The 16830-nt window shown below is 43.1% G+C and overlaps 1 protein-coding gene across 1 annotated transcript in view; it reads left to right on the top strand.

Moving 5' to 3' along the window:
* The first annotated feature begins 694 nt into the window (after positions 1 to 694).
* Positions 695 to 16830, top strand: part of LOC138732922 (amyloid-beta A4 precursor protein-binding family A member 1-like) — a 32145-nt gene continuing 16009 nt past the window's right edge. Inside the window, exons 1-5 of the mRNA XM_069879703.1 lie at positions 695 to 760; positions 858 to 1098; positions 1245 to 1300; positions 5825 to 5864; positions 12076 to 12221. Coding sequence (XP_069735804.1) covers positions 695 to 760; positions 858 to 1098; positions 1245 to 1300; positions 5825 to 5864; positions 12076 to 12221 — 549 coding nt within the window. The remainder of the gene's footprint in view (positions 761 to 857; positions 1099 to 1244; positions 1301 to 5824; positions 5865 to 12075; positions 12222 to 16830) is intronic.

The following is a 16830-nucleotide window of genomic DNA, read 5'->3' as shown; positions in this document are numbered from 1 at the left end:
CTAGAAGATCAGTTTAAAGATCAGTTACAACTACTAGATTGCTGTTGCAAGGAGAGTCGGCCAGAGTCAAGACACACACCCAACATGAGTTTAGAATCTTGCTCCGTTTATTACGTGCCTTCCACCAATTTTTATACACCGTGTTACAGTCTATGCGTAAGGTGCCTATTGGTCTGTGTCCACTATTCACGCACACTAATACACTAATTGTATTCACATACACTAATTGGTTAGCAGTTACTACGCACTAGGTGCCCATTGGTAGCAGTTGCCAAGCATGCTCTGTTCTTGTTCCTGCCTTGCGGTTAGCTGTACTACTTACTACATTACCCACTTCGCCTTGCTACAAGCCAACTTCCTCTAAATGTCAAGGTTATTCTAAGATTGAGGCGCTGCCACAATATCAAGCCTTAAAGAGCCAGCGTCCTGATGCCCTTTCCTTCTTAACCAATACTCTACAGATTGCCATTTCCAAGCTGAGTTCTCCTACATTCATTTAGTAAGGTCAGGATGCTTCTTTTAAACCTACAAAAGAGACTCCATTAAAAGCTGAATTCAGGTGCATCACAGGATTTTATTTTACCATTCAAAATACTGATACCCTCATTAAAATGAGATTAGTGATGTGTTTTACTTGTCAAGTTGTTCATCTGTTTAATTTCACTTCATTCATCCATGAAGTTTGCAGTTGGCGATGGCAGTCAAGAGCTTCTGGGCAAGGACTAAAGGACAGACAGTTAAAACAGATGTCGTCGTGGACGTCTGCTATAGGTCACCCAACCAGGACAACGACACCGATGAGTCATTCTTTAAGGAACTAAGGGGCATCTCCCAGTCATCTGCCCTTGTCCTCACAGGAGACTTCAATTTGCCTGATATCAACTGAGAGTACCACACAGCTGGTACAAACAGGTCCAGAAGATTCCTACCTAAACTCTCTGGACAATAACTTCATGGCACAGGTGCTGAGGGAACTGACCAGGAAAGGTGCCTCTCTTGATTTGTTGCTTGTTAACGGAGAAGGTCTTGTGGGTGAAGTGGTGATTGAAGTCTGCCAAGGCCACAGCGACCACAAAGCAGTCAAGTTTAACATCTATGGTAACAGAAGGCAAACTGACAGCAAGACCTCAACTCTGGACATGAGGAAAGCAGACTTCAGGTTGATCAGGGAACTGCTTAGTAAGGTCCCCTGGGAAAAAACTTTTGAAGGTGCTGGGGTCCATTGGTGCCGGTCACTTTTTAAGTACCACCTCCTAAGAACACAGGACTGAGCAATTCTGAAATGCCAGAAGTCAAACCGGTGAGGCAGAAGGCCGGCCTGTCTGAGCAAAAATCTTCTACTGGAACTGAGGCATGAAAGGATGGTGTATGGCCAGTGGAAACAAGGACAGGTGACATGGGAGGAGTACAGGGATGCTGTTTGCCCCTGTAGGGCAAATATTTGTGCAGCCAAAGCTCAATTAGAGTTGAAGCTGGTCAGCGCTGTGAAGGACAATAAAAAGGGCTTTCAAAAATATATTAATAACAAAAGGCAGGCCAGAAATAACATTGGCCCATTGCTTGATGAGCGTGGACATATAACAAACAGGGATATAGACAAAACAGAGACATTTAATGATTTTTGCCTCTCTCTTCAACACCGATGATGGGCTCGCCACACACCCCCCCAAGCCCTGGGCTAGAGGAGCAAGACTGGGCAAATGATAAACTCCCAATCACCCCCAAACTTGTGCAGGATTTGGTGCTCTAGCTGAATCCCTATAAGTCTATGGGGCCTTATGGGATTCATCTGAGCGTATAAGCTGGCTGATGTCATAGCGAGACCTCTCTCAATGATTTTTCAATGCTCTTGGGAATCTGGAGAGGTACCAAGTTGACTGGAAGCTGGTAAATGTTGTCCTAGTCTTCAAGAAGGGCAGCAGGGATGAGCCTGGTCACTGCAGGCCTGTCAGTCTCACTCCAGTGCCTGGTAAGATCACAGAGAAGATTATTCTGGGACCTACTGAAAACCACCTCAAAGGCAACACAGTCATTGGTCCCAGCCAGCACGGGTTCATAGTGGGAAGGTCCTGCCCGAGAAACTTAATTTCCTTCTATGACAAGAATCATAGAATCATAGAATAACCAGGTTGGAAGAGACCCACCGGATCATCGAGTCCAACCATTCCTATCAAACACTAAACCATTCCCCTTAGCACCTCGTCCGCCCGTGCCTTAAACACCTCCAGGGAAGGTGACTCAACCACCTCCCTGGGCAGCCTGTTCCAGTGCCCAATGACCCTTTCTGTGAAGAATTTTTTCCTAATGTCTAGCCTAAACCTCCCCTGGTGGAGCTTGAGGCCATTCCCTCTTGTCCTGTCCCCTGTCACTTGGGAGAAGAGGCCAGCACCCTCCTCTCTACAACCTCCTTTCAGGTAGTTGTAGAGAGCAATGAGGTCTCCCCTCAGCCTCCTCTTCTCCAGGCTAAACAACCCCAGCTCTCTCAGCCGCTCCTCATAAGACCTGCTCTCCAGCCCCCTCACCAGCTTTGTTGCTCTTCTCTGGACACGCTCCAGAGCCTCAACATCCTTCTTGTGGTGAGGGGCCCAGAAATGAACACAGTATTCGAGGAGCGGTCTCACCAGTGCCGAGTACAGAGGGAGAATAACCTCCCTGGACCTGCTGGTCACGCCGTTTCTGATACAAGCCAAGATGCCATTGGCCTTCTTGGCCACCTGGGCACACTGCTGGCTCATGTTCAGTTGGCTGTCAACCAACACCCCCAGGTCCCTCTCCTCCAGGCAGCTTTCTAGACAGACTTCTCCTAGTCTGTAGCACTGCATAGGGTTGTTGTGCCCCAAGTGCAGGACCCGGCATTTGGCCTTGTTAAACCTCATGCCATTGGACTCTGCCCAGCGGTCCAGCCTGTTCAGATCTCTCTGCAGAGCCTCCCTACCCTCCAGCAGATCGACACTTCCACCCAGCTTAGTGTCGTCCGCAAACTTGCTAAGGGTGCGCTCAATGCCTTCATCCAGGTCATTGATAAAGACATTGAACAGGGCTGGACCCAGCCCTGGTTAACCTTGTTTGGGCAACAAGGTTACCGACCTAGTCAACCAAGGGAAGCCAGTTATTGTAATCTTTCTGGATCTACAGCTTCCTCACAAGGGGAGGAGGAGCAGGTGCTGATCTCTCCTCCTCTGTGGTGACCAATGATAGGACACGAGGGATGGCAGGAAGACATGCCAGGGGAGGTTTAGGCTGGCTATTAGGAAAAGGTTCTTCACGCAGAGGGTGGTGGAGCACTAGAAGAGGCTCCCCAAGAAAGCAGTCATGACACCAAGCCTGACGATATTCAAGAAACATTTGGAAAATGCCCTCAGACACGTGGTGTGAATGTTGGGCTTGTCCTATGCAGGGACAGGAATTGGATCCTTGTGGGTCCGTTCCAACACTCAGGATATTCTATGATTCTACTCATTCAGTCATTGTCATACAAGCTACTAGAAATACACTGTAAATACAGAAGAGAGACATTGCTTTCTACTGTCCAAATTTAATTGGGCCAACTCAAATGAGAATGGTGAGGCCTCAGTTTCATATGGGGTGAGAGTGTTTCCTGTAATTCATTAATTTCTACCATATAATCCTATGAAAAATTCTATAGCATAATGGTGAAAAATACTAACTTGCATGCTATACTAAGCTAATTGTATACTCTGACACACCAGTCATGATACTTCATAACAACTTGCTACCATAAAGTATTTGAAAAAGCAGGTATAACACCTTCATGAATAATTCTATTGTTACTGAGTTGCCTGAAACAAACAGGACAAGTAATATAAAATAATCCAAATTATTCTAGTTTTACCCAAAGTAAGTTTTTTCAGTCTAGCCAAAATAAAGTCAGCTAGATGTTTTCCCCACTTGATCATTTTAAGATTAAAAAAAAAAAGTTTTATTTAGTATTCATATGATCTTGGAAAGACACGAGTCCCTCATCCAAAAGATTAAGGAGGTATTAGAAGGTTCTAGAAGTAATCTAGAAGTCTTTAAAGATGTAAACGAGTATATAAACATGTATATATGTGTGTATATATATAAATTCATAAGGTATTATAAGTGCAAGATACAGGTGTTCACTGAGACTAACAACTATTATTTTAGCACTAGTACTGACCAAAATGCTATCTACATAGTAACACAACACATCCTTGAGGGTGTTAATTTGATATTCTACAGAAACTTTATCTTAGTTAATTGACAAGCACTATGTAACAAATATCTTGGTATCAAAACTTCACATACACAAGCATGTATTTCATTACATTTGCTAAGACACATTCTTATGCTCCATAGTGTTTGCTACTGCACTGTTTAGAAATAAAAAAAAACAATAAAAAATCATTATCTATGCCACCATTTAGATTTCCTGAGTTTAGTTCATCATGCTGCCTACTATCATATCAATGGGCAAACTGACCCATAGGAACAAGTAAGTGATTTGTCAATAGCCTGCCAATGATTCACAGGGAGAACTGGATCTAGAATCTAGAAGTCCTGACTACAGGCTCCTTGCAAGCAAGGCCTGTACCTGGCAGGTTTCCACAATGCATTAGTTCCACTGAGATGAGAAATGCCTCTCATCTCACTGATATGATAATTTTTTTTTCAAACTTCAATGTTAGATTTGTTAACAGAGCTCTGTAAGCAAGTAGATGCAGCTGCTGATAGATAACTTGTGCTTAGCTATCAGCTATTAATGTGATATCTTCTACAAATGAATAAATCAATCTACTGTAACCAGAAATATTTGTTGAAATTTAAACAAGTCTTTGCTTATTCTTTTTTTTTTTCCTTCTTTATCATCTGGGGGGGGAGAAGCTTGTAGCCTGTGTATATATATTAATTTAAGTCTATGCTTGCATTTAGAAGGGGATGGAAGCTTTCAGAAGACTTAGGAATTTTGTCCCTAATTTATTCTGCACCAAAGCCTTCAACATTATTAGACTGTGTCATTATGATTTCATCTACAATATTCTTTAGCTTGCTAAAGCCTCTGGCTTTGTTCAGTTTAAAGATGTAGTTGCTTTGTGACAACTCTAAAGGCTGACACTTGTTAGGTATCATTAATCTTACTCAGAGTTAAAAAACGAACAAAATGCCAGCCATTACGTTTTGCGTTTTTTCTATTAGTCCACCTTTCATGAAAGTGAGACGTTACTTGTTTATTTACTTGATTAAACGAACAAGGAATAAATTACTTGCTTGCAGTTTTCATTGTCTAAATCATGCACATTTATACGTACTTTTGTGCTTGTTACAGCATAAACATAATCAGTGTAGGACTGTTATTATATGCATTTACTCCAGCAGATATAGGTGTCTACATAGCCTGTCAAGAACAATCCTAATAAGTAATTAAATTTGGTTCATAATTAAAATGCTTTTTGTTACAAATAATAACATTTTTGGCCCTTTTTAAACATTTCCACATGTAAGTATTTGGAAAATGTCTTTGAGAGATTATGTATTTTCCTGTATTTCTATTTTTAAAGAGAGCACAGCACTAATTAGTAGTCAGGAAGCATGCTGCCAAACATCAAGAGCTAATTCAAAGTAATGTAGTGTGTTGCCTACTTGGTAGAATATACCATATTTAGGGATAATAACCCTCTAATAATTGGTCAGACTTTTAATTTAAAAGTAAATACTTTCCTAGTAAACTCTCACAGTCTTTTGCTTATATCTATTACTATCATTTCATTTTTTATGGAAGAATTCTTAATGTACATTCAAGCTTATTTTGTTCTGTTTGAAATCCTATTTGTCTTGATTACAGGCCAGAAAAAGCTTGGCTTCATTCCCAACATATGTTGAAGGTAAGATACATTTCCCACTCCCCATTCATATCTAGTTTAAAGCCCTATCTACCAGCCCCACAAGCTCCTGGGCAAAGACCCTCCTCCCACTCTGAGAAAGGTGGCTCCCATCCGATGCCTGTAATCCTGGTGCCATGTAGGCCATCCCATTATCAAAAACCCCAAAGTTATTGCAGTGATACCAGCCACGGAGCGATGTACTAATTGACTGGACCCGTCTGAGCTGTGCTATGTTACCACCTGTAACCGGAAGGAGGGAAGTAAAAATCACCTGGGCCCCAGATTCCCTCAGTATCTGTCCTAAGGCCCTAAAAATCTCTTTTAATCCCCCTTGGGCTTCTTATGCTGTTTCATCCTCTCCCACATGGAGCAGTAGTAACGGGTAACAGCCTGTAGATCTCACCAGGTTGGGAAGTTTCCTGGCCACATCTCTTAGCCGGGCTCCTGGGAGGCAGCAGACTTCCCTGTGAGTGGGGCCTGCTTGACATATTGGACCCTCCGTCTCCTTCATTAGCGAGTCTCCTACAACTATGACTCTCCTGTCGATCCTTTTGGCAGTTCTGGCAATACAGCATTCATGCCGTTTTGGTCTCTGACCCTGCTCCAGTGTGGGTGCATCTTCCTCCGTGTTTTCCTCTGGTCCGTCCTCCACATCGAGAGCCTCAAATCTGTTTTGGAGCGACACCTGAGGTGGTGTGGGCAAGGAGGGGTTTGATTTTCTGCCCCATCGGTGGACATACTTCCACTCACTACCTCCTTTTGAGCCTTCGCCTGCAACCTTAGGGGTGAAGATGCCAGATCCTTTTGATCCTGGGCTCTTACCTGTTGAGTCTTCTCTTGTGCCTTGGAGCTCAGGATGTGATCCCACCAATCTATCTCTAGGTCATACTCCCTGATGCTCCTTAGCCTCTCTACTTCCTCTTTCAGGTCTGCCACCAGGCTGAGGAGGTAGTCCACTGCCCTTGCTGCCCTACGTTTCCAATGCAAGCTGGTGGCTCTCTGTGCAGCCCGAGACCTGGATGGCTGCGTGCTTTCACGGGAGCTCAGTCTGAACTGATGCGTCCCTTCTCGCAGGTGTGAGGGATGCAGCCTTCCATTGGGTGGACACCATGGCTCGGCTCCCATTCACTGACCGAGCTTACTTCTCGAGCACCGGAATTGCACCCTCCCTGTGCACCCTGCCTTCACGAACTGATTTCGCAAACTATTTGAGCCCACCCCTCGGAAGAGTGCGCCCCTGTTTGCGCGATCCTGTTCACGGTGCTCCAGGTCACAGCGCTCCCTGAAGATCGTTTAAATCTTCCGTGGCCACTTCAGGGATCGTCACCCCCGCGTCGGTCGCCACGTACGGGCCTGGGTTTCCGGGAGTCCGGACTGGCCCGCCGGGCTCCGTCCGGGGTTCCTGGGCTTCCCCCAATCTGTCAAGCACCCCTTCGCCTCGATCTAGCACTCGGCGGCAGCACTTACCGTGTCTGCTGCCGAACCACGCTGATTAACCCACGGTTCGGGGCTTAAGATTAAGATCATGAAACAGATCTGACTGTTAGTAATTAAGATCATGAAACAGATCCTCCTAGAAGTTATGCTAAAGCACATGGAGGACAGGGAGGTGATTAATGGCAGCCAGCATGGCTTCACCAGGGGAAAGTCCTGTATGACCAACTAAGTGGTTTTCTATGATGTGATAACCACAGCAGTGGACACGGGTAAACCAATGGATGTGATCTATCTGGACTTCTGTAAAGCCTTTGACACGGTCCCCCACAACATCCTTCTCTCTAAATTGGACAGATATGGATTTGATGGGTGGACTGTTAGGTGGATAAGAAACTGTTTGGATGGTTGCATTCAGAGAGAAGCGGTCAACAGTTCGAAGTCCAGATGGGGGTCCATGACAAGTGGTGTCCCTCAGGGGTCCGTACAGGGACTAGTGCTGTTTAATATCTTCGTCAATGATATTGACTGCGAGATCGAATGCTCACTCAGCAAGTTTGCAGACGACAACAAGCTGAGTGGTGCAGTCGCCACACCGGAAGGATGGGATTTCATCCAGAGGGACCTGGACAAGCTGGAGAAGTGGGCCTGTGTGAATCTCATGAGGTTCAACAAGGCCAAGTGCAAGGTCCTTCACCTGGGTCGGGGCAATCCCCAATTTCAATACAGAGTGGGGGATGATGTGATTGAGAGCAGCCCTGCAGAGAAGGACTTGGGGGTGCTGGTTGATGAGAAGCTCGACATAAGCCAGCAGTGTGCGCTCGCATCCCAGAAGGCCAACCATATCCTGGGCTGCATCAAAAGAAGTGTGGCCAGCAGGTCAACGGAGGGGATTCTGCTTCTCTATTCCTCTCTTTTGAGACCCCATCTGGTGTATTGTCTACAGTTCTGGAATCCTCAACATAACAAAGATATGGAGCTGTTGGAATGGGTCCAGAGGAGGGCTACAAAGATGATCCGAGGGCTGGAGCACTTCCCATACGAGGACAGGCTGAGAGAGTTGGGCTTGTTCAGCCTGGAGAAGAGAAGGATACGAGGAGATCTTACAGCAACCTTCCAGTACCTGAAATGGGCCTACAAGGGAGCTGGGGAGGGACTTTTTACAAAAGCTTGTAGTGATAGGATGAGGGGTAATGGATATAAACTGGAGAGGGGCAGGTTTAGACTAGACGTAAGGAAGAATTTGTTCACCATCATAGTGGTGAGGCACTGAAACAGGTTGCCCAGGGAAGTTGTGGCTGCCCCATCCCTGGAGGTGTTCAAGGCCAGGTTGGATGGGGTCTTGGGCAGCCTGATCTAGTGGGACTTGTCCCTGCCCATGGCAGGGGGGTTGGAACTAGATGATCTTTAAGGTCCCTTCCAACCCAAACTATTCTATGATTCTATTATCCCATGATTCTATGATATTTAATTTGGAATGTGTTTGAATTCCTCGATTGCTTTACAGTGTAATGTCTTTAGACTGTAAATTTTGGCATTGGTTTAGTCTTTTAAAGTATATGTTTTATATTTTAGAACCTGTTACCAGACAAAGTGGTGTAAGTTACATAGCTTGCTTCAAAATAGCTGAAGTTTAGAAACTCAAGCCAGTGAAGGATCTGTCTCTGGTAGACAACCCTCTCTGTGTCACGGACCATCTTAAAGTGTGTCCCTGCCCCCCAGCAAATAAAAAAAAATCTCTTACCATTCTTTGAGTTATTGTTCCAATGGACACTTGCTTAAAACATTGAACACATTGTTTTTATGCTGGTAATTGTGAAGAACAATACTGTTGTTCTGCAAGTGTGTTCAGATATCATAAAAATAAAACATGTTCCTCTTGAATATTCTTCCTGTCTTATCTGTACTTCTTTCACCCTATGTTTAAGATTTTGTGTTTTGATCAAGAACTGTTCTATAAAGTGTGTGTAATGGAAGTGCTGAAAAGGCCTTTATGCATAGAGTAATAAATATCAGCAATTAAAATACTGTATGATTCAGTGCTTGAGACCATATGCCAATATGTAGCACATCTAGATGCTATGTGGTTGGAAGTGGTTGGTAAGATGTTGATGCTGTCAGGCCTGGAATAGGCACCAACATAGATATCAGGATGTTTGCTCCATCCCATCTGGGTGTTCCCTGATAGCCAAGGAAAGCTGATAATGGAAGCAGCTTTGACATGTATCCTATGGTCAGAACAACAGGTTTTGTTCATTGTCCTCATTTAGACTGCAGCGACTGAGCAAGCATAGGGTTGCACAATGGGGGCCGACAAACAACACAGGTCACATGATTTACATACTTTATTATCCTTTTTCCCATGCTTCACCCTCCTTTCTGTTACCCTTGTATCTCCCTTTCTAATATCCATGCCTGGACTTGCCCCCCCCCCCCCATCTTGAGTCTTTCTAGAAGCAGATCTCCTACTTGACAGCTAGTCCAGGTTGATGTCTGCTAGCAAATTACACACACACACACACACACACACAGAGTATTAATCTTCATTAGGGAAATGGAAACGCACCCTGATTCCTCCAGTTGCTAGCCACCTAGACCTATAGGCCCTGTGACTTGTGGACCCTTCTCCAGTTGCTGGCACCTAGATCTTGCAGCACTCACATAGGGCAGAAAAAATGAATTAAGAAAAAGGATTTAAAAAGAAGACAGGACAGACTGTAATGATCAAGCACAAGGCTCAGTCAAACAAGTGTACTGACTGGCAGCTTGCTTGCATGCGAGCAGCCTCTTCTATCCCCCTCTTTCTCCATCTTCCCATGCTTGTACTTTCCCCTCCCATCTACTTTGATCCCTCCCATTCTCCATCCTGGTCTCCTCTAATTAGTTTTCCCCCACTGGTCCATTTTGCTACATCCGTACCCAACTTTGGCATTTCTGATACCAGTCCCTAGACACTCTCAGCCTTATATGCTACAGTTACCCAGGCATTGTTGACCTTGCAAGGTCCTACCCCCGCCAAAGGCCCCCAATGCTCCCTGTCAGGTGTCTGTGAAGTCTCACGTAGCTCCCCCTTAAGCAGCAGTGCAATCCAGCCATCCCTCATGGCACTGCCTGTAACTTTTGGCAGCTTCTCACTCTGTTACTTGTCACATCCAGCAATTTGTCTAGTTGCGGCCAGTGGTTTTCCACATCCTGTTCAATGAGCCAAACCTTGGGCCACAGTCTAATCAGTGGCCCACTCATTTGCCTGCAGCCCTAACAATATAAATTCCATTCCTTTGAGATTCATTCTTGAAAGTGACTTGTGACCATAGTTGCTTTCATTTTTTGGGTATCCATTTATGTGGTATCTGAACAGACTGAGCACACTCAAGCTACCTCAAAATCATCTATAAAGACATAAATTGGAAAAGCTTCATGATAAAGTTTGTGTATGTACTCATATCTGTGTATATATTATGAGCATGGTTAAGAATTAGCTCTAGCTACTAATTTTTTATTAAGTTAATAATTACCCATTATTTTGCGGGTAAAGTTCTCAGTTCTTGTTAATATTATCTTTGATGAATTAGAAGAAAATAGGCATTTTTGTCACCAGCTAGTCTGACTTCGGCACCTCTTAAATCTCAGGCTAACTAATTTTTACTGGCCTTGAACATTTTTTTTTCTTACTTGTAGCAAAACAAGAAGCTTCTTGAATAAACATTCGTTTTTCTCAAAGCCCGACAAATTTAACATATTTAGAGAAAAGCCCTGTCTTCTGCAGATATAATCCTCAAACGCCTGAAAACTCATGTATTATGCATGTTTCTCTGTACTGACTTGTGAGGTGATAAATACCTCATTGACTTTTAAATTTACACAGAAGCTTGTGGAAGGATGGCTCGACTACCGAGGACATGATTTGATAGCAATGAACAATCCAGGGTTAAACACTTGTGACTAGGCCTGGCGTTCCTCCTTAAAACTGACCTTGGTATGTTGATAGAAGAAAGTGCATAACAGAAGTACGGAACTCAGTGCTGGAAAGTCCCTAAAACGTCAAGACCACTGTACCAGCCCCCTTCTCATGCTTAACATCTTTTAACCAATCTTGTAACTACTTAAGGTGCATGGACAGTACAGTAGGACCAATTGTAAGTTGTTTTATTAGCTTGTGCTCTGCTAGAATAAGTATATAAGGAGTGTTGTGTTTATGAATAAAGGAGAACGACTATACTCACATTGAGATTTCATCGTTACTCGGGGTCCGCCTCCCACTCCCACAGAAGCTTATGAGAGCTGAAGTCGTTAAGTATCTTGCAGAGCCCTCGCTCTGTATATTTACCTTCAACGTCTTTTTGTTTAACACCTCTCCCTTGTTGGGAAGGAGTGTGTTTTTTATAATATTGTTCTCTTCTATTATGGGGGGAGGATGTATGTGTGTGTATCATAAACTGTAAAGCACATGTGAGGAGATTCCACTACCTGTTCAAAGTGCTGCAAGAACAATTTAAGTGTTCTTGTTTCTATGTAAGAACAAAACTAAAGAGGTTATTTTGCTCTAGAGTGAACCCTGCCTTATAGGAGAATGATCTATTGTGAGAAATTGAATTAGCAATCAGTTTCTGCTGGAGAGATGTTGAGAAGACATGCTCAGTGTATTGTACGCATCATGCTAAAGTGAAGTAGCTCAGAGGAGCATTTACAGCTCTTAGGTACAGGCTCAAGTAGTCAGAATATATATATATTTTTTTTTAACATGTTTCAATGTGATTTTTCCTCCCTGTATTTGTAGTTCCTGGACCTTGTGATCCTGAAGACTTGATTGATGGAATAATTTTTGCTGCCAATTACCTTGGCTCCACTCAACTCCTTTCTGACAAAATTCCCTCCAAGAATGTGAGAATGATGCAGGCACAAGAGGCTGTCAGCAGAATCAAGGTGAGGGATGACTCTTGTTGTTTCTCAAGTTGGTGTTTTAAAACTGCAGATGTGAACTTCTTGTACACTGAAGTATTCTCATGTTGTGTTATCTGTGGTTTCAGAAACATTAAGTGACTAATCTTTCTTTTTTCAAGATAAACCACTTATTTAATGCTGCTTTTGGAACAAGAGCGAAAGGAAAAAGAGTTCCAGATAATTCTAATTTGTACAGTATAACTTTGGCTCTCTTAGCCAAAAATCTATACTTATCAGTGCAGGCCCAAAATGAGAGGCAAAGACACATGATTCAAAGGCTCTAGGCAAGTAATAGCTCAAAGAGGCTGAGCTCTGCCTGCTAGCCAGTTCTATTAGCTCTCCACAACTGCTCAAGGGAGACCACTCAAGGGAGTCTTCAGGGGTTTAAAAGTCACTTCTTCGCCAGATGAGGAGGGAGACAAGAATGCTTAGCATAGAATTACCAAGGGGATTTATTCTCCTGTTCTAGCTATGTGCACAGGGATGCCCCAGCCTAATGCATGGAGGGCCCTGATACAGAGGAAAGCAGGGTTTATGTATGTTACAATACAGTTGTGTAGACCAATCAAATTATTCATGTTCAGGGGTGCGCTATTGCTCACATAATCAGTATGTAATTGTCCCATGCAGGGTCAGTACATGCTTGTCTCATGCAGGTGGTGAGGATGTACAGTCAGTGGTGCGTTCATCTTCATTGTTCTAAATCAATCTCCCGTGCAGTGGTCTGGGGGTGGGGTGGGGGGTTATACTGGATTCTGGTCAGTTGTGATTCTGGTCGTGGTTATACGTCTGGGTTTTTTTGAAAGGTAAATCGTCTATTGTTTTATCATAGGTATTGGGTATTCTCAGTCAGTGAGAGCCAGCTTAGATTGGGTCTTCAGGTCACATCGACCCTGAGTTAAAAGCTCATAGTCTCAAGTAGTGTTTGTACTTCTAAGGAAGTCGTATTGCAGTTAGCATCTTGCCTTTCATAGGGGAAACCCCCTGGACAGCCTCTGGAGTAGTGGGGTAGGCATGGGGATGAAAACCATACTGCACATAAAAACGGGTCTGCTGTGTAGAAGAGTGGACAGTGCTGTTATAGGCATATTTTGCCAATGGTAACACAGAGACCTGGTCATCCTGATGGTAATATAATAATGGAGATACTGCTGCAGGATCTGGTTCACCCACTCTGTCTGACCATTAACTGTGCGTGATACAGGTAGGAAAGACAGAGTTGCACCCCCAGCAGGCCCATAAGCTGTCTTCAGAACTGGGCAGTGAACTGGGCCCCTTGATCCATCTCCATGCTATCTGGCAGGCCATGGCAGAAAAAACCCACATGCTGCAAAACCAAACACAGTCTGAGGGGCTGTGAGCAGCTCTTTAGTAGAACAAAAATAGCAGCCTTCATAAACAAGTCCGCCATCACAAGCACTTCTGTGTCCCTGAGACACAGGCAACTTCACAGTTAAATCCATTGAAATAATTTTCCATGGCAACTCAGGAGTTGGCAAGGGATGTAGTAGACCCTGCAGCCTCTGTGACATTGCCTGCAAGAACATAGCTCATGACATCTTCATGCACAATAGGCCACCAGTACGTCTGTGTGACTTGATGCAGAGTCTTCCAATGACCACCATGCTCTGCTGTCTGCGTGTGATGACAGTGCTGAAAGAATTGTGTGTGCAGTGGGCCAGCGGGGATATATAACCACTCATATACAGGCAACCATCCTTCTCCTGCAGATTCTGTGAAGTGTCCCCCACCTGAAACTGCATGACCAAAGAATCATCAATCATTGCCTGGTGCACAGAACTTAAAAAGGCATGGCCCAGTGTGGATGCAACAAAATTTTGCAGAGAGGAAAAATTACAGGGGGGTAGATCTGCCTCAGCAATTCCTGCTGGGGCTTCCTGACATGACAGGGTATCCACCCTACCATTCTATTTGCCCAGTCTGTAGGTGATATTAAATGGAAACTGAGAGAAAAGTTGCCCAACAAGTCAATTGGTGAGAGAGGCACTTCAGGTTCCTAAAACATTTCAGATTTCAATTGTCAGTCAGTACCAAAAATGGGCTCAGCAGGACCCACAAGAAGATGCCTCCACTCAGTAAACACCTCATGTATAGCCAACAACTCTCCCAGATATCATAATTTCTCTCTGTAGCAGTCAACTGGCAGAAGAAATAGGCACAAGGATGAAGCTGTCCATCTGATGGACCATGCTGAGAAAGTACCACCCCAATGGCATGGGTGGAAGCATCCACTTCAAATACAAAAGGATGACTGGTATCTAGGTGGACCAAAACCTGGGCTGTCGTAAATGCCTGCTTCAAGTCATCAAAGGCCCCCTGAATCTCAGGCATCTGCTAAAAAGGGATACGCTTACAAGTAAGTGCTGTGAGAAGAGCAACCTGTTGAGCAAAATTCCAAATAAAACACTGATAAAAATTGGCAAAGCTCAAAAAGCACTGCATATCACACACCACTGAGGGAGCCTGACAATGAAGAACAGTGTTGATCTTCATGTCCATGTTCACGCCTCAGGTCCCATTGACTACCCTAAGATGTTCATACACCGTTGGAAGAAGGCACGCTTCTCCAGCTTGGCATAAAGACAATGAGAGTAAAGGTGGGAGAGAACCTTCCAAATATGAACAAAATGTTCCTCCCATGTTGTCAAGTAAGCTAAAGTGTCATTCAGATATGCAATGACATAATTGTCCAACAAATCACAGAATTCTTTCTCTGTAATAATTAGATATGGATCAATAATGGTTAGACTGTTAAGACTTCAGTTATACTAACAATAAATTCTTGAATATATACATTTTTAAAAAGACGTGCTTCGTCTTTAGCCATAAACAAGATTTTGAGCATTATAGGCCTTGGCATAATAGGCCCTTGTCCCCTCACAGAACTATCCAAGAAGAGATGTTCATCTTGTAATTAAAAAGGATATCTGCCAGTAGATTGAATCTTGCATTTCTTCGATAAGCAGATCCATAATTTCAGGTCTTCAATGTCCTTGGGTTTATATGTAAACCAACTTCAAGCAATAGAATTGCAATGATACTTATTTTCAATCATTGTTCTTGTCACAGTAATAGCACATAAGAGGTTCTCATGGGATTAGGAAGAAATATCTTTGGATATAAAGCAGTCAGAGTTACAGTAATACTGCTTCATAATAAGAGACAACTTCAGTTGTTTATGGAATGTATTATTTTCTCCATTATTTGAAGAATGGGATGGTACAGAAATATCCTTATGAAGGTGTCACAGAAAAACTTGGTCTCCAAATGCATAGGTGTATTTGCATAGGCGGAACTGTAGTTGGGGGCAGAAGGGTTCAGTCAGCTATAACTTCTATTTTTTTTCCCAGGAAAATATAACATATTTCTGTGTTTGGGATTAAAGACTTCATGCTTTGGGATGTATGATTCCATGTGTGTGAGAGACCATTAAGCAATCCGTATTTAAATTCTTTAAATCCGAGAAAGTTGGTATAATAATAGGTGGGATTCTTTTCTTGCATCTTATGCTGACTTTACTTTGGAGAAGCCACTCCCATTTTGTACTGCTGTAAATGAGGAAAGGCTCTTGGAGAGTCAGAGAGCAAACTGTTTCTTCAGAGTAATGTTTAAATGGGGAAAAATCCTTTTATATACTCTCCTGGTTCAGATCTCTCTTCATTTTTTTTAACTGTTAAAGGTGGAACTTTTTATTTTACTTAAACCAAAAAGAAATGGAAGAAATTAATTAAGCAGAGACTAATCCAGAACAACTAATAGATTGAGCCCTGGCATTAGTGTATAGATTCCTGTTTGTCTTAAGAGTCTTTGCAAGTTCTTCTCCAACTATTTTCCATCTCTGTTTATTACATGCTAAACAGATGGCCCAAAAATTATTCAAAGGCAGGAAGAAGGTACAGTACAACCACCATCAGCTTGATGTTATGTCTATTCGTTTGTTTGGTTTGTTGGGGTTTTTTTTCCTTTTTATTTTGTGTTTTTCATTTCTATATCCAACAATGGGTTTTTAGGTTTATTTCTGATCTACCATGTCAGTTAATATTTCTCAGAAATCAGTTGCCTGGTTGGCTGTCATTAGCCATTGAATATCATTAGTCATTTTGTGTAAGAAACAGGATAAAAATTGGACTTATCAATTTAAAGAGATATAGAAAGTACCAAAAATGTATACCAAAGAAATACAACTGATATGTTAAAGGTTTTATTCTGTAAACTCACAAAGTAAAAAAAAGTGCTTTTTTATTCCTCTGTAGAGAGTGTTTTGCTTGATTCAGAGCTGTGTCAAATAAAGGAAAAAAAGTATAGAGACACAGTTATATGCTGACTGACTCCTATTTTAGTAATATGTTATGATTACGGAGTTCACAGAATCACAGAATGGTAGTGGTTGGAAGGAACCTCTGGAGATCATCTAAGTTCGCCTAGAGCAGATTCCACAGGAACGCGTCCAAGTGGGTTTTGAACATCTCCAGAGGAGATTCCACAACCTCTCTGGGCAGCCTGTTCCAGTGCTCTGTCACACTCGCAGTAAAGAAGTTTTTCCTCATGTTCAGGTGGAACTTCCTGTGTA

Source organism: Phaenicophaeus curvirostris, chromosome W (assembly GCF_032191515.1).
Source record: "Phaenicophaeus curvirostris isolate KB17595 chromosome W, BPBGC_Pcur_1.0, whole genome shotgun sequence".
In the NCBI taxonomy this organism is placed as follows: domain Eukaryota; kingdom Metazoa; phylum Chordata; class Aves; order Cuculiformes; family Cuculidae; genus Phaenicophaeus; species Phaenicophaeus curvirostris.
The sequence above is the reverse complement of the archived record's forward strand: the minus strand, read 5'-3'. Positions and strand labels throughout refer to the sequence as shown.